The 24,623-nt window shown below is 37.6% G+C and overlaps 1 protein-coding gene across 1 annotated transcript in view; it reads right to left on the bottom strand.

Moving 5' to 3' along the window:
• Nucleotides 1-24,623, bottom strand: part of ARHGEF28 (Rho guanine nucleotide exchange factor 28) — a 147,956-nt gene that overhangs the window by 109,291 nt on the left and 14,042 nt on the right. The window contains exon 2 of the mRNA XM_026670627.2: nt 21,207-21,250. Coding sequence (XP_026526412.2) covers nt 21,207-21,250 — 44 coding nt within the window. The remainder of the gene's footprint in view (nt 1-21,206; nt 21,251-24,623) is intronic.

Genomic DNA, 24,623 nt, shown 5'->3' with positions numbered 1-24,623 from the left:
ACAGCGCTGGCTCTTCGGCTTAGAAATGAATGAGCACCACCCCCTAAAGCCAGAAATGACTAGCATGCAGAGGAACCTTTACCTTTACCTAAGCTCTGATCCCATTTTTCTTTGAAAATATATTATATTACTAGTAAAACAAACGTATAGCTGACAATATAATTTCATCAAATGAAACCAAAGTTCATTTACAGAAAATATATTTCCAAATGTGCATTTTCCAGGAAAAAAAACATTTTTCAATGAGTTTATATTACCCATTTTAACCAAGTTGAAATTCTAACTATTCCAAATAAAATTCAGGATAGTAATTTCTATGCAGGGTTCTTTAAAACATCCAGAATGATTTTTTTTTTGCACTGAGCATGTATAAACTGGACACAGCATGCAAATTTAGGAGAGGAGAATCACTACTTCACACACACACACCCCAAAAAAATACAAGTGTCTAAAGTGTTTTTGATGAAATGTAACATGTCTATAAGTTTTCACTTAAGAAAATGAAAACTAAATCAACTGAACAGAGTATTACCAGATGATCATTCTTTACAACAGAAAACTAAAACTAGAGACTTAACTACTATAAAAGGTAAGTGAAGAGTGAGCAATTAATGGACTTAGAACATTTCCAAGGTACAGACTCTTGCAAGAACTCAATATATTTACTAAATACACTCAAATAAAAACCCAAATATACAATAAATTTCCATTATTATTATTATGGTTAGTCCCAGAAGTCAGATGTTTAAACTGGATTTGGCATTTGTATCAACCTACTGAGTCCTTCCAAAGGACCTAAATAGGCAGATGTTGATGTTTCGTTGTATTAAAGGTATTACCACAGAATGTAACAGGTGTGGCATTCAAATTTCTTAACAACCGGTTCTGTGGGCATGGCCTAATTTGTGGGTTTGGCTTGGTGGTCATGTGACTGGGTGGGCATGGCTTGCTGACTGGGCATGGCTTGGTGGTCATGTGACTGGCTGGGCATGGCTTGTATGTAAATATTATAAATATTTATGTAAATATTGGAATTTTTTATTTTAAAAAAGAGCAACTTTTACCCAAAATCAGGCAAAGCAGGCGGGCAGATTGAGTTGCTTGCAGAATCACAGATTCACTCAGAGATCTATCTTTCTGCAATCTGCTACCTGAGTCTGCACTAAAAAATAGAAGCTTCAGTCCTAAGGAAGGTTCAGCTCTGCTTTTAGATTAGTTAGAAAGCAAGAAATCCAACGCAAGTGTGCATGCCAGGTAAGGAATGAGTGGGCGGGGAGGGGAAGGGCCAGTCAGTGACGTGGTTTGCCAGTTCTCCGAACTGCGCAGAATCGTAACAACCAGTTCTATAGAACCAGTCTGACCAGGTAGAAGCCCACCCCTGGGATGTAAACTGTTCTGAGTAAAGGTGCTTTTTGCAATTAATTGATGGTGATTTTGTCCATGCCAATGGTGTATAATTGATGTTTCAGTTGTTTTGAGATTGCACCAAGGCACCTATTACTATTGGTACTACCTTTGCTTTCTTTTGCCACAGTTATTCCATTTCTATTTGCAGATCTTTGTACTTGTTATCTTTTCCGGTTCTTTCTCTTCCATTATGCTGGATTACAATGTCCAGATTTTTTTTGTCTTTATTATCAACAATGTTTAATCTGGGGCATTATGTGACAGGTATCTGTCTGTTTGAAATCTGAAGTCCTGGAGCATATTAACTTTTTCATTTTCTATTATTTTTTTCTTTTTTATGATCCCATCAGTTCTTCCTCATATGCAAATGATATTTCTTATAAATCTTTCAATGCACCACTATTGCTATATCATGCCACTGCTTGTAGTCAGCTTGAATAATCTTGCCGTAACTAACATGATGGTCTACTGTTTCCTCAGTTTCTTTGCAGAGACAGCATTTGTTGTCTGTTGCTGTTTCCTCAATTCTGGCTTTGTATGCATTTGTTCTTAAGTCTTGTTCAGCTAGAATTAGCTCCTGCGTCTCTTTCTTCAGCTTTCCTGCTCTTAGCCATTGCCAAGTCTGGTTGTTACCTGTTCTGCCTGCTAATTTTGTGAGGCAAACCTACTTAATAAATGATTCACTTAGGAACAGAAATTTTGGGCTCAATTGTGGTTGTAAATCAAGGAATACTTGTATTGATATTAGGCTAATTGGTCTGTAGTTTCCTGGGTCTGTTTTTATTTTTTTCCTTTTTTGAAGATAGGAACCACATCAGCTCTTTTCCGATCCTCAGGGAATTTCCTGGTGTTCCTGGATTTTTGAAAGATATGGTACAATGGTTCTGAGATAACATCTGTCCGCTCCTTCAGAACTCTGAGATGTAAACCATCAGGTTCCGGTGATTTATATTCATCAAGATCAGACAGGTGCTATTAACAATTTTCTTGTTTTTTTTAATTTTTATTTCTAGAAATCTGCAAGAAGTGTTTAAAGCGTCTGTATCACTATGATGGCAAAATGACTGTTAAATTTGGTGGGTTGCTAATCTAAGCTAAGTAGTGCTCTGATTATTACTTAACCTACTACTCACATCAATTTGGGCCATTTGTCTCCTGCAAAATGAGTAAAACTCCCAATACTTCAAAATATTTTTGCAATAAAACTAAGGTTAACCATATTAGAAATCAAGAGACAAAAATTATTTTGGCTTAATTAGTTTCACATTACAGACATTATAGCAGTACACTCAAATATGTGGGTTTCTTACATCCAAATAATAATCAAGATCTTAGTAATTACAATTGCATGTTTTTCTGTTCCTGGCTGGAAGGTGAAAATTAATTCAATCTGTGTAAATCTGACACACCCTTGCACCTGGATCTACTTTCTTCCACATCTTTGATTTCTTCATCCCTATGCTTATACTTAGGATAAAAGCTTTTGAGGCTTAGGTGTGCATACAGATACTACTACTTTATAAAAATGAAGTGCAGGTGTAAACATGAGCTACAATCCCAAGAACAGAGAATTATTTCCAATATCCCAAAGATTTTTTAGTGGACATTCTTAGTAAATAATCCCATCTATTAAATGCAAGCTACATTTAAAACTGGGGTAGAGATCATTTTTAAAAACTATTGGGGGAGACGACAGAAACTATTTTGTTTCATAAAACTTTTGACTTAATCAAAAAATACTCTGTTTCTACATTACTGCCTCTTTTGTTCCTGATTTTGCCGCATTTTAAATTTTAAAATTTCTAAATTGCCTTACAATATTTAAATCAATTTCTTAAACCTTGTGATGTTATGATCTTCTAAAATAATAAAAGAAAACAGACTTACCTCCTCTGTTAATATATGAAATTATGTGATATCCTTCCCCCATGAATAGGTCACAAATGACAAGGAAAAGAAGCCATCTGATCAGCATCACAAGAAGAAGTCCACACCACAGTCATTCAGGCAGTCCTTGACTTAGAACCCATTCACTTAACAATGGTTTGAAATAACAGCAGCCTCAGAAAGGATGCTTTGTGGTTGTAAAGTATTTTCAACCATTGCAAAACATTGGACTGCCCCACTATGATCAAGTGACTGTGATCTTGGTGATGGGCATCCTGTTTACATTTACGATCAGGTGCCAAATGCCCTGTGATCTGTGCCCTATTTGCAATATTCTCTGCCGGCTTCCCCAGAAAGTCAATGGGGAAGCAAGAAGGGAATGTTGCAACCTGCTATCACCTGCCAAGAGGACTCCCTCTCGTGCCTGGGGCTGACTGAAAGAGCTTCCTGCTCTTCTGCATGGTGGAACTGAAAACCCGTGGGCAGGAAGCACTTTCAGAGTAAAATCCTAGACATGGTGTGACAGGGAGAACCCCAAATTTCTCAGGCAAGTTTCCACGTGCCAGTGGACCCCATAGCTTTTGCCAGCCTCCCAGCGCCTCCTTAACCCTTGAGGCATTCCTCCACTTTACTTAACAACCCATGAGATTGCTTAACTACCACAAATGGGAATGCCAGGATTGCAGACATTAAGCAAAACGGACATTTAACTACTAAATCTTTCAATAACCGAGATTCTGATTGTGTCTTAAATCAAGGACTACTATAGTCAGGGAAGGACTACCCCTAAATCTTGAACACAGCCATCATGAGAGTCCAGGGAAAACACTGCAAAAGTATGTGTGTAGGTAGAGTACTTAGCCTGCCAATCTGCACCATCATGCTCCTGCAGATGCAATTATCCCAGGACTCATCTGCTTTGGAGAACCAGTCTGGCGTAATGGTTAGAGGCATCCGGCTAGTAACCAGGAGATACTGAGTTCCAGTCCTGCCTTGGGCATGAAGCCAGCTGGGTGACCTGGGCCAGTTACTCGCTCTCAGTCCTGGGAACCAGGCAATAGCAAACTATTTCCAAAATATTGCCAAGAAATCTGAGTCAAAACTTCAGACTCAAAAGGCAGGTAAACCAAACCCACCCACCCAACCATCCAAACACACACACCACACACACTACCTGCCTTAGGGACATATAGAAAATTTTATGGAAGGGGTGGTTTTTAAAAAGTACTATTTCTAGATAGACATATTAAAAAATAATTCTGGATGTACTTAAAGTAGCTCTAGAATCCCAACCAAAAGTGCTTGGCAATGTTGCTGACCCAGCTTGTTCCCTAATGGAACCTGCAAATTGAGAATATAACTTCACATTGCCTAACTAACTGGGTGATTCAGCAGACACAGGGATTTGCACCTGCTCTTTGATCCTTTTCTTTGTCTAGCCTCCCCTTCCATCTGTTTGGCACACCAACAATTCTGCTCACTATAGAAGAATATTGAAGAAACATAGAAAGATCCAAGATCTATCTTCTTATTTTAGGTTGCAAAATTGCAACCATTGGCTATCCATTATATTTCTGAATATCCAGAATAATAGTTCTGTATCCAACTAAATACATTTCATGTTTAACTATGGCTTGTAGATTATATTCTCTCTACACTTACGACTCCTTTTTACACAGCCTTGGAAAGTTTTATTTAAAAAAAATCTTAGTGTCAAACTAAGAAATACCTACATTTCTGTATCTTTTGAATTATAGATAATTGTAGTCAGTCATCCTTTCTCAGGCGGGACTTTCAATTTTATCATTCTGCAATTACCAATAATTACAAGCTACAAGGATTTACTCCAATGACTATATTTGGCTCGCACAATTATCCACATCTTCCCACTTTGATATGATTGGAAAATACAAACTGTGCATGTGGGTCCAAATAGATTAAGATGTTTCCATCCAAATCACAACTACTGTTAGGCTGTTCAGTAACCAGCAACTCAAAGCTGAGTGAGATGAATTTCCTTCAATAGCTGCCATATGAATGGCAGAGAACCAAGTCTGACTAAAGCTTCCGTCTGCAAGGAACTGCTTACACTGATCCTCATGGATATTATTTATTTCTTCATAATTTTTTCATTCTTTGACTTTCCTTGTTATATCTGAACTAGTTTATTGCAACGAAATGAGAACTGTAACCATTATTTTCCATAAAAAGTCTATGCCTTGCGTGCTTATTTTAAAGGCCATTGTTTAAAAAAGTATTCTTGACTCTCTCTCTAGGCACCAGTAACCTGATCTAGAAAAGGACTGAAAGTAAACATCTATTTCAAGTACTATACACTCACAAGCATTTTCTGAGTAAAACCAGAAAAACCAAGACCATTTCCAAATTTGTCCCAGATGTTATGACTAAAATCATTTCAAAAGGAGGATAAATTCATACTTTGCAGTAAAAGCTAACTAAATCTTATGTGAACATACTGGTTGATATTAACTAAAAGCCAACATGGGTTTGTAAAAAAACAGATCATGCCAGACAAATCTTACTGCATTTTTGACAAAGTGACAAAATTAGTAGACCAGAGGAATGTTGTGGATATAATTTACTTGGACTTCAGTAAGGCATTTGATAAAATAGACCACAACCTACTACAGGTAGTCCTCAACTTATAACAGTTTGTTTAATGACCGTTCAAAGTTACAATGGCACTGGAAAAAGGCATTTTTCAGTTACAACCTCTGCAGTATCCCCATGGTCATGCGATCAAAATTCAGGTGCTTGGCAACTTATTCATATTTATGACAGTTGCAGTATCTTAGGGTCGTGTGATCAGCATTTGCCACCTTCTGACAAGCAAAGTCAATGGGGAGGCCAGATTCACTTAACAACTTTGAAATTAACTTAATAATTGAAATGATTCACTTAACAACTGTGGTAAGAAAGGTCATAAAATGAGGCAAAAGTCTTTTAATAAATGTCTCACTTAACAACAGAATATTTGGGCTCAATTGTGGTTGTAAGTCAAGTGCTACCTGTACTTGATAAGATAGAAAAATCTTAGGGATTCGTAACTGGCCAACCAGCACTCAACGTGTAGTCCTCAATGGAACTACATCTACATGGTGTCAGCTTTGAAATTCAGCTGCCACATTTTTTTAAGAGAGTTGCAGGAGTTGAAAAGTTCAAGGTTATTCTGTATGTCGTATTAAGAAATTCCAGTGGCAGTTAATTGGTTCTTGTGATTTATGAAGTGTAGAAGTGGGAGGAGAGAAGGTGGATTCTGTGTAACAAGCGAAAAAGTTTCACTTTGGGAAATTGCCTTTGACATGTCAGGTGTGTTTCTAAATAAATCAATTGGAGAGAAAATGTCTTGGAGTGATTGATATCATGGATACTTTCTGGATGCCTTACATTTATTTCCCAAAATGATCTTTTATTTTTTGAAGGGGGCTTGGCTGACACCCCGGAGTTCTTTTCCCAGGGATGGAGAAAGATCAACAATCAGCCGAAGTTGGAGATGTGCAGGGGGGAGCATGTGGGGGCCCTCCCTCCAGAGCATTAATTGAACCTGCCAGCCCTTGTTTGGAGGAGATGATGGATGCCTTCAGGATGGCAGTAGGAGAAAGAGATTTGGGAGCTATACCGAAGCATTTCAACTCAAGAAGTTGTTATAACCCAGATGTAACCCAGCTGTCTGAAGAGAAATCTTTTTCTAGCCCCAGGCATATTGCTATTCTGCCAGATTGGAGGGAAGAGAGACAATTGGGGTCAGAATTCTCCCAAGAAGACACCCCCCAGATTTATCCTGGAAGTCCATCAAGGGCAGATTTACATCAACAGTTCCAGAATTTAAAGGTGACAGGTTTGGTCTCACAGTCTCTTTGGATGGGTGGAAGCTTGAGACCACCCATATTCACTTACCCAAGTATTGCGAGGAATGAGGAGACTATACAGATGCCAGTTGGTGGAAGCCAGAAAGAAGTATCAACTGACAGAGGTATGTTGCAGCCTCCGAGGCAATCCCCTCATTTTCCACAAGGAATTTTGCCCCCTGCAGAGAGTATCTCTCCAGGGTGGGGATTTTATCCAGGCCAGGGGTGGATTCAATGCCAATGGCAGCCAGCACCAACACAGCCCTGGTCTGAAGGGGGGTTGCCCAGACAGCAGACAGCAGCCACTTCCCCTCCACCCAACCAGGGAACCAGGCCAAACCCATCTTCCTCCTGGCAACCACAATTGCAGCCCCAACCGACAGCGAGGCCACAGGGACCCCTATTCCAGAGAGGCACCACCCAGCCAGGATTCAGGGGGTTCCTCTCAAGGGTTATCCTCAGCTTTCCATCCTGCTTGTAACGGAGCAGTGGAGAGGACTAACGCCATGATTGAACAATACATTAGATGCTATGTAAATTATCAACAAGAAAATTGGGCTGAGTTATTACCTTTTGTAGAGGTTGCTTACAGTAATGCAGTACATAGCAGCACGGGATTGACTCCATTCCAAATCAACAGTGGAATGGATTTTGTCCCGATGCCAGAATTACCTAGACAACCTCCCTCATCCATGTCCCTAACAGAATGGATGAACTCATTAAAGAAAGGGTGGGAAGATACCAAAAAAGCTTTGAACAAAGCTGCAAAATAAATATAAAAAATAGGCGGATAAACATAGATCCCTTTAACCACCTTTTAAAGTAGGGGACAAAGTATATTTGTTGACCAAGTATCTTAGGTTGAAACTGCCCAGTAAGAAGCTGGGTCCAAAATTCTTGGGTCTGTTTCAAAAATAATCAATCTGGTCACTGTCCAATTAAGTCTTCCTCGACTATTGGGGAAAATTCATCTGGTGTTCCATTGTAATTTATTAAAACCAGCTACTGCATCAATGATAAGACCACTGCCAATCACTCCCCCTAAACCGTTAATGATACAGGGGGAAACACATTATGAGATTCGAAAAATTCTCTATTCTAGATTACACAGTGGCCGATTGCAATATTTGGTCTTGTGGAAAGGATACCCCCTATCAGATGCTAGTTGGGTAAAGAGTTGGGATGTTCATGATGATCAATTGGTTAACCAACTCCATGAGGATTTTCCCCACAAACCGAAGGGTCCTCGTGGAGGCGGGAGAGGGGGTTTAGGACAATGTATTAACCCTGTATGTGTTTTTTTTTTCCTTTTCTTTTAGGAGGAGGAGTTTTCAAGGCCTGTCAGCTTTGAAATTCAGCTGCCACATTTTTTTAAGAGAGTTGCAGGAGTTGAAAAGTTCAAGTTTATTCTGTATGTCGTATTAAGAAATTCCAGTGGCAGTTAATTGGTTCTCGTGATTTATGAAGTGTAGAAGTGGGAGGAGAAAAGGTGGATTCTGTGTAACATGCGAAAAAGTTTTACTTTGGGAAATTGCCTTTGACATGCCAGATTTGTTTCTAAATAAATCAATTGGAGAGAAAATGTCTTGGAGTGATTGATACTTTCTGGATGCCTTACACTTGGAGGGGTACTCTAAGGCTCTGTTTTAGACCCTCTTCATCAAGGATCTGGGTGAGGGCATAGATTAAATCAAATTTGCAGGCAATACGAAACTGGCAGGAATAGGCAACACTCCAGAAGATAGGCTTAAGATACAGAAGGATCTTGACAGACTTGAACATCGGGTTCTACCTAACAAAATGAAATTCAATGGTGAAAAAATAAGGTTCTACATTTAGGCAAAAAAAACCAAATGCACAGGTACAGTATAGGCGGTATCTGGCTTAATAGTAATAACTGTGAGAGGGATCTCGGAGTCCTCGTGGATAATCGCTTAAGTATGAGCCAGCAGTGTGCTGCAGCTACCAAAAAAAGCCAACACAGTTCTAGGCTGCATTAACAAAGAGATAAAATCAAGATCACCTGAAGTGTTAATATCACTTTATAATGACTTTGAAAGACCACACTTGGAATACTAAAGCCAGTTTTTGTCACCATGAGGTAAAAAAGATGTTGAGACTCTAAAAAGAGTACACAGAGAAGAGCAACAAAGATGATCAGGGGACTGGAGGCTAAAACATATAAAGAACAGTTGCTGGAATTGGGTATATCTGGTTGAATGAAAAGAAGGACTAAGGCTGACATGATAGTAGCATTCCAATATCTCAGGGGTTGCTACAAAGAAGAGGGAGTCAAGCTATTCCCCAAAGCACCTGGAGGCATGACAAGAAGCAATGGATGGAAACTAATTAAGAAGAGAAGCAACCTAGAACTAAACAGAAATTACGTCGCAGTTAGAGCAATTAATCAGTGGAACAACTTGCCTCCAAAAGTTGTGAATGTTCCAACACTGGAAGAAGAGATTGGACAACCATTAATCTAAAATTGTTGTGACTGGGAGGTTTGAGCCTGCTGTGCGCTTTGAGTCTGATGTGTCAGAAGACACAGGTTCGAGTGATGAGGAGGGTTTGGCATTGGAATTTGAACCTGCTTTAATGGGAGATGCAGACGTGAGCCAGGAGGATGAGGAAGTGTCGGAATCACCTTCCTCTCCAGAACCTTCCACATCAATTATGCCTCAGGTGTCAGCAGCTGATCCACAGAACGTGCCAGAGTCTTTGAGTGATGATCAAACTGACGAATGTTGGGTTGATGCAAGGACTAGACGTAGGCTGAGACGTCAAGCACAATTTGAAAGGAAATGTCAAATCAGAGACTAATTAGAGAGACTGACACGCCCCTTCAAGGAATATAAGGAGGCATGTTAGCTAGAGATCCTTGTTCGGGTCAAACTTCGTTAATTACGTTCGCAGTTTGGAAGAAGCCTTCTGTTTGCCTTTCGGCTCTGATTTATCGTGCGGCTCCTTATCTGGGTTTGAAGACAGTTTCTGGGAAAGCTGCCAACGACGACTACACAGGAAAGTTAACTCTGTTGTTTCCTGATATTATTTTTAGAAACTGTATCCATTTCATCTCAGATATGTTACTCACTATTGGATGTGTATAGGGAAAGAGATCTATAAATACATAGTAAAATATCATCGGTACAGACAGTACCAATTTCCTACTGACTATTATTGCAACAATTTTATTGTTCTATTAATTTTTAGTTATAATTCATATTATTAAGATCAATAATTTCACAACTGTCGCTTGTATCCTTACAATTTATATTGACTGTTTCCTAGTATGATTTGATTGCTTATTGTACCCTATGACTATCATTAAGTGTTGTACCTGATGATTCTCAGCTCTTGACGAATGTAACTTTTCTTTTATGAGCAGGTGAAACTCGAAAAATTAGAATATCGTGCAAAAGGTCATTTATTGCAGTAATGCAACTTAAAAGGTGAAACTAATATATGACATAGACTCATTACATGCAAAGCAGGATAGTTCAAGCCGTGATTTGTCATAATTGTGATCATTATGGCTTACAGCTCATGAAAACCCCAAATCCACAATCTCAGAAAATTAGAATATTACATACAATCAATAAAACAAGGATTGTACATAGAACATTATTGGACCTCTGAAAAGTATAAGCGTGTATGTGTACTCAGTACTTGGTTTGGGCCCCTTTTGCAGCAACTACTGCCTCAATGCGGTGTGGCATGGAAGCTATCGCCTGTGGCACTGCTAAGGTGCTATGGAAGACCAGGATGCTTCAATAGCGGCCTTCAGCTCTTCTGCATTGTTAGGTCTCGTGTCTCTCATCTTTCTCTTGGCAATGCCCCATAGATTCTCTATGGGGTTCAGGTCAGGCGAGTTTGCTGGCCAATCAAGCACAGTAATCCCACGGTTATTGAACCAGGTTTGGGTGCTTTTGACAGTGTGGACAGGTGCCAAGTCCTGTTGGAAAATGAAGTCAGCATCGCCATAAAGCTCGTCTGCTCCAAAATCTCCTGGTAGATGACTGCGTTGACCCTGGACAGTGGACCAACACCAGCAGATGACATGGCTCCCCAAATCAACACAGACTGTGGAAACTTCACACTGGACTTCAAGCACCTTGCAGTGTGTGCCTCTCCATTCTTCCTCCAGACTCTGGGTCCTTGGTTTCCAAATGAGATGCAAAAGTTGCTCTCATCAGAAAAGAGGACTTTGGACCACTGAGCAACAGACCAGTTCTGTTTTTCTTTAACCCAGGTAAGACGCTTCTGACGTTTGTTGTTCAGGAGCAGCTTGACAAGAGGAATACGACATTTGAAGCCCATGTCCAAGATCCGCCTGTGTGTGGTGGCTCTTGATGCACTGACTCCAGCCTCAGTCCACTCCTTGTGAAAATCCCCAACACTTTTGAATGGCCTTTTCCTGATAATCCTCTCCAGGCTGCGGTTATCCCTGCTGCTTGTGCACCTTTTTCTTCCACACTTTCCCCTTCCACATAACTTTCTATTAATGTGCTTTGATACAGCACTTTGGGAACATCCAACTTCATTTGCAATTACCTTTTGAGGCTTTCCCTCCTTATGGAGGGTGTCAATGATGGTTTTCTGCACAACTGTCAGGTCAGCAGTCTTTCCTATGATTCCTACTGAACCAGACTGAGAGACTATTTAAAGGCCCAGGAACCCTTTGCAGGTGTTATGGCTTAATTAGCTGATTAGAGTGGGACACTTTGAGCCTAGAATATTGAACCTTTTCACAATATTCTAATTTTCTGAGATTGTGGATTTGGGGTTTTCATGAGCTGTAAGCCATATTCATCTCAATTATGAGACATCATGGCTTGAACTATCCTGCTTTGCATGTAATGAGTCTATCTCATATATTAGGTTCACCTTTTAAGTTGGATTACTGAAATAAATGAACTTTTGCACAATATTCTAATTTTTCGAGTTTACCTGTATATTGAGAGTATTTACACCAAGACAAATTCCTTGTGTGTCCAATCACACTTGGCCAATAAAGTATTCTATTCTACTCTATTGAGATTATCACAGGCAATCTTGTATTAGGGAGCCAAGTAAAAAATAATTTAAAGATAACTACCCAATTCAAGTCAAAGGAATAAAATTAAATTTCTTGGTTTATTTATTACAATTCAACTCTTTCATGACATAATCAGTCTTTAAAAATCCCTTTTCAACAATGGAAAACTGAAGATCAGTGGCAGAATTTACTGGGGGATTGAAGTGTTCCATACTGGCTTTTCATTAAAAAAAAATTGCCTCTCTTTTATTTATGCTGCCCAGTAAATTATTAGTGTAGTGAAAAGCTAAACAAGCCAGTTCAGAACAACCAGTTAATTAATTAGGATTTAATTAATCGGGATTTTTCCTTAAAAAAACAAGATATGCTAATCTTTCTTCTATACAGAGTTCAACTAAAGAAAATCATATTTTTCCCTCTTGCTTGATACAGTCTTTGTCCTGCTCTCTGCAATTCCATATTTCACAAATTATCAGTTGTGTTTATCTAGTGCTTAGGAAGTGATTGTTTGCTTTTAATGCAACTTGTCTAAATAAGTTAGCCTAGCACCAAATTACGTATATATACTAGATTTCAGATCTATATTTGTATTAAAATCATAAGAGTCCCAAACCAGTTCCCTATATATATCACACTTCTAATTAAGTTATAATTAAACTGAAGCACCAGGCAGAATAGTTTCAAAGGTCCTCAAAGAGATATTTATCATAAAGCTTACTAATATTTTCATACTTGAAAAATCACTGCTAGAGATAATTGTCACAAGGTTATTCCAAGTCTAGAATTAAATACAATGGCTCACAAAATGTTACCACAGAAACTTTGCTATGACAAAATGCATTATCTAGAATTTTTGAACAAACCAAAGATCAAAACTGATTTTCAAGCTCTACTACATATAATAATCAACAATCAAAATATTTTGTAATTAATATTATCATTCACTGTTTTTAACTATCAATATCCAGTCACTGTATTCATCAGAGGTCTCTGTGGTCTCCCAAATCAAAGCTTAATATAAGTACACTGAAGCTGAATACAGGATTGATCAAAGCAGTCCAGGATGAAATTAAATGCTAATTCTTAAATATTCTACCTTTTTATGCACTGCAATATGGAACTATTACAGGGAGACTTTAGGGAATACTTCCAAATTTTTAGTGAAGAACAGATCTATTTATTTATTGTTTACACATTCCTATGCCATCTACTCCTCAATGATTCTGGATGACTTACTATTACTACAGCTCAAGCAACTTGTGTGACTGACCCTGGCGAAAGAGGGAAAGAGATGCTGCTTAGGAAACAATAAGACAAGAGAGACAGGAGCTCCCAGTGGCTTAAAGTGTCAGAGAAAGAAACTTAGGAAAGACCTGCTGCAGTTAAAAGGGCAGCAGGAAGTTTATATGTTCAGACTTGCAAGATTCTGTTAATTTGGCTTTACAATAAAGTAGAATTAGTTCATCTAATCCTGTTTCCTGTCTGATTTCTTGGCAGGGCTAATGAGCTGGACTGAGGCCTGACTCATGTCTTATAGCAGACTAATTTTTTATTAGGCTTTACAGCCAGAGCTATAAATCTCAATTCTAAAACCACTTTACCTTTTATTCAGAAATTGTCTTACCTGACTTCAGGTAAAAATTTATAATGAACCAGAAGGAACATTGTGGCAGGGATCAGCAGCCAGACAGTGAAGTTCATCTGGCAAAGTCTCTCCAGAAAAAGGAAAGATTATGATTTCGCCCACTTTTCAGGCTAAGACAGCTGCTCCTTGTGAGTAGACTGCGGGAACTGAGGTTTTTGTGGTTGACTTGTGAGTTGAGTAGCTGGGAGGCAAGGGATTTCAACCAAACTCATATTGTAGCCTATATGGACATAAGGTTCACTGAACCTTATTTCTTAATCACTTTCAGAAATTTATTTATTTGTTTGCTGCACATCTTACCACAGATTAACTTTATACACATACACACACACACACACATAAATAAGCAATACCAATAATAATACTTTATTAAAGTTTATTGTAATATAAATTACAAATGAAAATAAAGATCAGGAAAAAAAGGTAAAAGAAGATGCAAGATAAAAAGAAAGAAAAAATTATGCAACACATCTTTAATCTGAATATACTTTTATTTCTGTTGAATCTATAAAAGAGCATTCTTAAAATAATTTGATTAGAAAAACATATGCATATGGCTACATATTATAAAAGATTAATCTTTGAATATAAATCTTTAGAAACTATAAATATTATTTGCAAAAAACATTTGTATTTTTACATGATGCCATTAGCATATTTATTATTTAAATTGTACTGCTAGGTAGGGCTAGTAATAAAATATATTCTGCTTGAATAACAGAGAAATTACAAGAAAGAACTTGGTGAAATTTGATCATTCATAACTAAACAATAACAATACTACAGCCTTCTCCAATCTGGGGGTAGCATAAGGTTATACTGTAATTTTTAAAGTTTACAAACCAAGATGGGCTCCCTGGGACTAAATGAATTAAAGGCATCCATTTAGGAACTAATTTATTTTGCTTAGCCTTGAGTCAACTAAAGCCAACAGAGGAAAGATTGAAAAGAAAAGATTATTTGCAGAATACAAAGAGATCAAAAGAACTTTTCAATTTATAGAAGGAACATAAAGCGATTGTACATATCACCTAATAGCTAACTATGAAGTTTTGTCATTTAGTCTAGAAGTATGTTGACATTTGACAAGAGAGCTTTTTTAATTGGTTCACACATTAGATGAATACTATTTGCTATGCTAGCAGTGTAACATCAAGTTTTCCTCTGAACTTATGCAAGTTTACATTCATTTCAACAAGACATAAGATTGACCAGATCTTCCAAGTTAAAATGGCTTTGAAAGGTCATTCACATTCTCAGAACATGCCATCATTGCTGTTGCCAAATGAATGTGAGAATTTAAAATGCTATTATATTTTAAAATGTCAAACAAGTAAAAATGCCTTAACATATAAAGTTTTTTAACTTTATGCTGTAAATAGATTGATTTGCCTCATATTATTTACTTGTACCAAATTGTCTGGTATAGTATACTATAGTTTAGTATTACTATAGTACAGTAAAACAAAACACTGAAAAAGACAGATCACTACATTATTTCCTGTTAAAAGATCTAACTTTTATATTGTAAATGTGAAATTTAAAAAAACTGAAAAACAAAAGTTAAAATCACAAATTATGACATAATGCTCTTCTACTTCCAAATCTTAAATTTGAGAATATTTGTGTGATTTAAATTCCATGCATTGTCTCAGTTAGTATCAGGGGTGGGATTCTACCAGTTCGCACCTATTCGCTAGGACCGGTTGTTAACATTCTAAGCAGTTCGGAGAACCGGTTGTTAGAAGAAATTACTGGCCTAATCCTGTAGGAAGGCAGGAAGGAAACATTCTGGTATTGCTTACAGAAACTGCCTCTCTGTTAACCCTTATTACATTCTTGGCAGGACTAGACTTCCTGTCTCTGGAACTTCTCTGGAGTTTTTTCCCCTCCTTTGCTGGTACTTTGCTTGTGTGGAGTGACCATTCAAAGTTACAATGGCACTGAAAAAAGTGACTTATGACTGTTTTTCACACTTACGACTGTTGCAGCATCCCCACAGTCATGAGAGGCCAGGCGAGGAGATGGTGCCTCGATGTGAGTGATATTGAGTTGGCCACGCCCAGCCAATAACATGACCAAGCCATGTCCATCCAGTCACATGACCACCCAGCCACGCCCACCAACTAAGCCACGCCCACAGAACCGGATGTTAAAAAAATTGAATCCCACCCCTGGTTAATATCACAAAAGTTATTACTAAGAAGAGACATCAACTGGAATTTATTTAAATAGTTTGTCTCCAGGATATAAATGGTCCTCAGAAATAATGAAAATGCACAATATTTGCACTTAATTTCAGTAAGATCATAATCTGTACATTAAAAATCAAATGAATTTATTTCCAACACATGTGTTACTGTCCTACCACCCCCATTTTTACATCCCCAAACAATTTACTAATACTACCATATAACTAGTATATTACAGGCATCATGTAATTTCCGCCAAACAAATAGGATATTTGTTAAAACCCTGTTGATTTCAAACCTATATGCATGTCACATTCCTGGCATCCTTATGTTCAACAATGTAATTTGAATTTCATATGTTCATCCTTCAGTGACTTCCTTGCCAGCTTTTAAGTTGAGATTTTCACTACTTCACTGAGCAAGTGAAAATTGAAATGGTATTTTGTGTGATTTCTGCTGGGTGCCATATTGACAAATGAAATCATCAACCTTACTATCTTTCTCTCCCTCTATATTCCCCCAAATAAAACAGAACTCACAAGTGTATCATCTTTTTATGCTCTGATGAGTTCTATGCCACGCTGTAAAAAGATTGAAACTCAAGTAGATTATTTTCACCATCTCCTTCTTACACAAATATTGTGATTCATTCAAATCTTCAAACTCCGAATGTACTGTATAAGATTTCAGCCAAACACAGTAAGTCAGTAATCTATTCAAGGAAAACAGACAAAAGAACTGCTGTCTATGTCTGATTTAAATACCAACTTGATTGTGTTTCCCATGAAGATATACTAATAAGGCAGGAGTTTCTCTAATGGAAGGAATCCCAAGAGGTTTATGTACTACATTAGAAGGCAATTACTGGGCCATTTCTGGCATAGGCTATTGCTGTTTCATCAATAGAACACAATTGTGACTGATTTCCATCTGTATGCCTGTTTATACAAGGTCAGGTTGCTCACATTTATTTGTCAGGCTGCTCACATTTATTTGTATATTGATATAATCTTCCCTAGCACAGTTCCTTCAAAATTTGATGACAAATTATATCATCCACTGCAGTGGTGGAATTCAAAAACTTTTACTACTCGTTCTGTGGGCGCGGCTTATTTGGTGGGCATGGCTTGGTGGTCATGTGACTGGGTGGGTGTGGCTTAGTGGTCATGTGACTGGGTGGGTGTGCTTGGTGGTCATGTGACTGGGTGGGCATGGCTTGGTGGTCATGTGACTGGGTGGGCATGGCTTGGTGGGCATGTGACTGGGTGGGCATGGCTTGGTGGGCATGTGACTGGGTGGGCATGGCCAACTCAATGTCACCCACATCAAGGGGTGCCTCACCTGGCCCCTCCCAGCCATTCCTTGTCACCCAGCCTCAACTTATCTATAGTTCTGTAAAAATGTTGTTCACCTTTTTTGACTTTATTATCTGCATACTATAGATGTACTTTCATGGAGCACTGAAAGGAGAAAATAGCTCACATGCTTTACTCAAGAGCGTGATATAGGCAACAGGCTTTTAAGGGGCTACCACAAAGAAAGGGGGGGGAATGTATTTTCAAAAGCACCAGGAGGCAAACAAGAAGCAATGGATGGAAACTGAACAAAGAGAGAAGCAACCTAAAACTAAGGAGAAATTTTCTGACAGTGAGAACAATTAAGCAGTGGACCTGCTTGTCCCCAGAAGTTTTGGGTGATCAATCAGTGGAAATTTTTAAAAGACTGTATGCCATTTCTCTGAAATGGTATAGAGTTCCCCCAAAAGTCCCTTCTAAGTGTTATTCTGACACCTTTCCCAGGACCTCTACTCAGAGTTTGGCATCCTCAGTTTTCCTGCTTGAGCAGGGGCTTGGACTAGAAGACCTCCAAACTCCCTTTTAACTCTGTTAAACACACATGTATTTATGCTCTGGACTATAGACATTGAATGCATGTAAACCCTGAAAAATATGTAGTAGCCCTGGGCAAAAGAAAGGCAGTAGAATCACTCTAGGTGTAGGGACAGTGTAAAATATTAACACATGATAAATAATGGAACAATTAAAAATAGTAGCACAGAGTTTTCTCGGTCTCTCTCTCTCTCTTTCTTCCTATTTCCTTTTCTTTCTTTCTCTTTCTTTGTCTCTTTCTGTCTTTCTCTCCCTTCCTTTCTTTTTCTCTCTCTCACACACACACCACACTCTCTCGCTTCCTATTTCTTTTTCTTTCTTTCTTTCTCTTTCTTCCTCTTTCTTTCTCTCCCTTCCTCTTTCTTTCTTTCTTTTTTTTCTTTCTTCTCTCTCTCTCTCTCTCTCACACACACACACACACACACATACCCGTCAGCCTTCATTCCCTCTCACTCCAGGCACCTTATTCACAAGGGGAAGTGAATCCAGCATTAGAGAAGTTCTGCAGATAAACGGACTTGCATTTGAAGCTCCTGCAAACTTCCCCATGGCTGGATTTCCCCCACCCTCCCCTCCTCCAGCATTCTTTCCCTCTCCTCCAGGCACTTTACTCACAAGGGGAAGTGAATCCCAGTATTGGAGAAGTTCTGCAAGTAAACGGACTTGCATTTGAAGCTACTTCAAGCTCCCAATGGCTGGATTCCCCCCAGCGTTCTTTCCTCTCGCTCCAGGCACTTTACTCACAAGGGGAAACGATACTTCTAGTGTCCATGAAGAATCCAGCCTTGGAACAGTTTTGCAGGTTAACGGATCGCTGCTCCGCCCACAGTCATGTGTTTTCAAGTGGCTGCTTTAAACTGTCCTCCTTTAAACTCCTTTAAACTGTCCTCCTTTAAAGTCCTCCTTTAAACTGGGACAGCGAGCATCGGGTGGGTGGGGCAAGCGAGTGAGCAGAAACTGGATGACCAGGTTGGGGGCATGGCCAGCTAGATGTTGCTACCGGTTCGGCGACCCACGCCAAATTTTTGCTACCGGTTCGCCTGAGTAGGTGAGAACCAGCTGAATAGCACCTCTGATCCACTGGCTGTGCTTACTAGTCTAGGAATGATGGATTTTGTGATCCAAGATTTTCAAAGGATACTCATTATTATAATATGTTATTCTAAATCTTTTTACTGGACATTCTGTTGGCTGCCCATCTTACCACAGGATTTCTTTTCTTATTTATACAACTTTGAACAGAAATGTAACTGATTTAAAAATATAGTCAACAACCTAAGTAATAGCAGTATAGTCAAGCTACATATTTAAAAAATAATTGTAGTATCAACAGTATTACTCTCTATGTAATAAATTAAAAACAATTCCCCAATCATTTACTGGTAGATATTAATTCCATTATGTTATCAAAACAAAGTTTCCACATTTCACTCTATCTAGTGGAGATGGTTCCCTCCCTTCACTTCTACTACCATCTAGATGTTTTGGGGCTATTACTTATGCCATCTAAGCCATCATGGTCAATTGTGATCTGCTGCAGGTGGTTTCTGAAGGATATGATACAAATCACAACAAAAAAACAAAATATGTCATGCACAAAAAATGCCATTTAGAAGTCAAGCTCATGATTTGTTTCAACCGTTATCTAGTACAAAATTTGATCTGTTTGTTCTTAATTTATCATCCATTAAAGAGCATTTTGTTTTTCAACATCCTGCTGGCCAATGGCAAAAGACTGCAAGAACTGTAATTCAACACAGTTGACCATTATGGCTTGTTCCATATACCATGATTCAAAAATGATTCAAACCCTGATTTAACATCTATATGAATTGAACCATTATGCTTAGCATGTCATTGTTGCTAGTAGAATGCATTTAGAATTGATACCTTAACCAAGCCTGATTGATTAGCCTTCCCCAATCTGCCATTACTTTCAGATAATATACCATTAACCTAACACATCTGGAGTGTATCTTCATGTTAAGATACATCAATTAAGTAAAATACTAAAGTCAAATTTAAAAGATTATACGGGTTAATTTACTTCTCTCAACATAGACACATAAAAAATATTTAGAGATTAAAAATAAGTTCTTAATTAATCTATTTTTATAAATATATGTTTTCTTATAAAATACAATGAAATATAAACATGCATTCATTTTTTAAATTAAATTTGCTTTTTAATCCCCAGAAATATTGCAACTATTCCAAAGCAAGTGCTTTAAAATTTCTTTGATAAAATCCTTGATTATATCAGGCTAGGGAAGAATGAAGATATTAGATGGTCATTCAACATAGTCGCAGGACTCCTATCATAATTTGGTATCTTGTTACTTTTGCCTACATTTCCCTATTTGAACTACAGGAACTAATTTATTCATATAAAAATTGCATCTTGCCATTCAAGTATACATAGACTATTAAAGCTAAATTAGCTTAATTCAACCTCAATTACAAAAATAGAAAATAGGCAGATACAGCAAGAAAAAATCATGCACTAAATATCAGATTACATTTCTGGAGAAACATACCTTTCTAAACCATATTTTCACTATGGTAAGAAATATTATTTTAAAAATTGTCAAAGCAGACTTGCAAATAAATGTATGTGTGTTAAAGATACTCCTAATTCAGAATCTACCATCACTTCAACTCCAGAGAGTGCTTTCCTCTCATCCATTCCATGCATAATTCATTCTTTTAAACTCCAAACTTAATGGTTATATAGGGCCTCCTGTAATACATGTTACTTTACTCACTTCATCACACTATAAATTAGCCCAGTTGCATTGAGTGTCTCCTGCTTATTGTGCTGGGAGAAATAAAGGGGGTAATAATTCTGCTCTAATGGTACCAATTATATCATGGACTATCCAGCAGTAGCTTTTCACTATGAAGTAGTGGTTTGAAGTTCTTCATTTGAGTGGAGCTATTAAGATAATGGGTATATTTGCAATGATGTCTATATTTTGTGATTTAAATATTTTCTGATTTAAATTATCTTTAAGTACAAACTAGGTTATATTATCTTTAAGTACTAGGTTATATTATCTTTAAGTACAAATATCTGTATACCACAATTTGAAAATTACCTCAAGAACAATGAGAAACAGTGCACATAAAAGGCATGGCCCAGTTAGAATGAGACAGCAGCATTCAATAGCTTTCAGATTCTGTCAAGCAAGACACAATATTTTGCTTCATTCATGCTTCCTTTCAATAAGCCTCTATTCAAAACAAACGAAAAGGGCATAAGTCTAAAGTTGTAGTACTTACATAAAGAGGTGCTTCAGTGCAGCTCAATTCCATCATTGCAGCATCTGCAAATAGAGCAAACCAAGATAATTATCGCACACTTAATTGCAAAGCATTGATACTATACTGTGGATAGTCAAAGATACTAAGACCATCACCATGGTATCTGAAGAGTTCCACCAGCAATTCTCTGTCCCATACATTTGTAAAAGCAGTCATTTTTTTCATTATCCTCCATAAGAAGGAAAACACAACAGGTGCAATGTTTGGAAAGTTTACAACCATTTTTTTTTTTACCAAAACTACTTAAAATTAACTGAATTTGCATTATGTAAGGTCATCCAGGTGCCAATAAGTTTAATAAACTTTCCATTTGGAGACTCACCAAATAATGCTTGCAATTTAAATAAATGAAACATTACATAACCCACAGTTTATGTAACAGAAACAAGACAATACCTAATTAATGAAAAATAATAATTACCTAAATAATTCAAATTTTGTAACTATATTTGCCATTATTTAAAAAATCTGAAAGAGTATATTTTGATAATGCTATCAAAACACTGTACATTAGACAAGCTAAATCCTTTGTGAGCAAAATAATAAACTGACACAAATATGACATCTGAAATGCTAATATTAAAAAACAAAACAAAATAAAGCAGTTTGGACTCCATAGTATACTCTGCCTCTCCTCACATGTTCCTTAAAAACATTGATTTGGCTAGGAAATAGTTACTGAGAATTCTTACAAAAGAATTAATATTATTATGTTCAAACTTTCTTAAATGTAAACACAGCCTCCATTCATTTTCAAACCTTCAATATTTCAGCCAAAATTAACAATATAACCAGATATAATTTTCTCCCAGCTCTCTTTCTCATCCTCAGGGCTATAATCCTCTGACATAGCAATTGTGATTCAAGACAGTTTATGCAACAGTAAATTTATTATTGGTAGTCCTTGTTTAGCAATTGCCTCATTTAGCAACTATTCACAGTTACAACAGTGATGAAAAAGTAACTTTACAATCAATCTTCACATTTATGATCTTTGCAGGTCTGTAAAGCAAAGAAAAGTTGAAACAGGAACAGTTTCATAGTTAACATTCCAAAGGTAGATGGAAAAATAGAAGAATATAACTTTATTATGGTCTTAGACCAACAATAGACATTACTATTTACAATATATATAAAAAATAGTACTGACACATTATAATACATTAATAGTGGATAAAAACATCCCTGTTAAGAAAATACATGTTCTCAAACAGTTAGGGTCACTACCTGGTTTATATAAGTGGAGAGCCAATAAGTAGGTATGTAAATATCATTTTCCAAAGATTGTTCTATCTCCAAAAATTGGCACAAATTGACAGCTATAATTCTGTAATCAATTTTTTTCTTGTAGACACTGCAGTAACACAGAATTTTACCACTGCATGCATAATAGCCAGGTTTGAGTCCTGGAGGAGAAAGCCTACTTAAAAATTGTCTGCCCTCCCTGGCAATCTCTCTAGTAAGGGGAGAATATACAATGACCTATAAACTCTATATAACTCACAGTACAATAAAACATGCGAGATACCTTCAACTTCTCGTTTACCACATATACATACCCGTTCTGCTATTGGTGTTTTCTTATACCTGCCCTGAAGGAATGGGAAATATTAAATCTGGCTCTGAAGAAACCTATGATTAGATCATTTAGATATCTTGCCGATTCCCACATTCCCTGTTTGATTCTGTCCCTGCTGTGGCAAGCCAACCTATTTAGTTCTTGCAACTCCATTTCCTTCATTCTATTGATTACTACTTGCTTTGCTTGGTCAAAGTCTAGGGACATTAAGAAAATTGGTGAGAGCCCATAGGAGCCCAGCTTGTAGTCTATCACCCGCTTCCAGGGGGAGGGGTAGTTATCAGTCAGTACTAGCAGGGTCAGTCCCTCTGAAAGAAATGCATTTTTAGCCAATGAATGATCGCCATCTTCCAAGCTCTTACCTCAATTTGAGGCATGCCTGTCTCGATTCTTAACTGGACATTTGGAATTCCTTTGGGTGCAACTAAGATGTCTCGCAAGAATTTGGTTTGTATAGGTTCTAGCAAGTCTTTTTTTTACAAGGATTCCTGTTTGTGCCCCATATAGAATTTGTGCCAATGTTTTGGCCTCAAAAAGTTTTGAGGCTGCAAGTACTAATTGCCCTCCACCGGTGTAAAAAAAATGTTTAATTGCATTTGAGGACCTATAGGCTGCTTGCAATGTGTGATCCAGGTGTGCTTTCCATGTCCCTTGCGAGTGGAAAACCACCCCGAGGTATCTAAATGTCCTAACCTGTTCTAAACTATGTCCTTCTATTTTCCAGGAGTATTGTCTATGTCTTTTAGCAAAAACTAAAACTTTTGATTTGTCAAAGTTAAGGACCAGCTTATTCTGTGTACAATATTCAAGTGTTGCCATAATTGCTGTGTTCAGTTCTATGGGAGTTTGTGAAATTATAGCAGCATCGTCGGCATATAGGAGAATTGGAATTTTACATTGTGCTACATTAGGAGGATGTAAATCAGACTTCTGTAAGAGATCGGTCGGGGGTTAATATAGAAGTTAAAAAGGGAGGGGGACATGATGCAACCTTGCTGTACCCCTTTTTGTACCCTTACTGGACCGGTTAAATTCCCTTGAGGATTACACCTCACTTTCAAGATGGAATTAGCACACAATTTTTGTATGAGGAAAAGGAGGCATTTATTGATGGTAGTGCATTTTAATTCCTCCCAGAGAGTGTTCCTGGATATTGAATTGAAGGCCTGCTTAAAATCAAGGAAGGCCACAAAAAGCGAGGATTTTTTTTTAATGTATTTTTGAAACAGATGCTGAAGTACCAAAATATGATCTTCTTTCTCTAAAACCAGCTTGCTCATCTTTGATTATACCCCCAGATATTAGCCAATCCTGAAGTTTATAGTTTAGTAAATTGGCATACAATTTACTAATAACATTCAGAAGACTAATAGGTTTATCATTGCCTGGATCATTTCTATTACCTTTTTTATAAATTGGTGTGATAATTGCTACTCCCCAATCTCTTGGCATACAGCCCGTTTTATCTATAAATGTAAACAGAGATGCTAAAAGTGGAGCCCACCAACTGGCATTCTTTTTTATTATTTCTGGCAGGACATTATCAGCACCTGGTGCCTTATTAGCTCGTTCCGGTTGTTAGGAATGATAGTCACCTAACAGTTGGGTTGGAAATATATAAACCAGGATAGTAATTTAATACTGTATCTTTAAGAGAATGCTGTAATTGTGATTGGCTGAGGTTCCTCCAATGGCCATAAGATGGAGCCAGAAACCTGGTTTCTTTCTCCTTGCATTTCCTGTTTTGCCATATTGCCTGGTTGTCGTTCTGCTTGGATTGTTGTGAGTCTTGCAAC

This window comes from Notechis scutatus, chromosome 2, assembly GCF_049901735.1.
Source record: "Notechis scutatus isolate UNSWTSFEM ecotype Mainland chromosome 2, rNotScu1.2, whole genome shotgun sequence".
NCBI lineage: Eukaryota > Metazoa > Chordata > Lepidosauria > Squamata > Elapidae > Notechis > Notechis scutatus.
The sequence above is the reverse complement of the archived record's forward strand: the minus strand, read 5'-3'. Positions and strand labels throughout refer to the sequence as shown.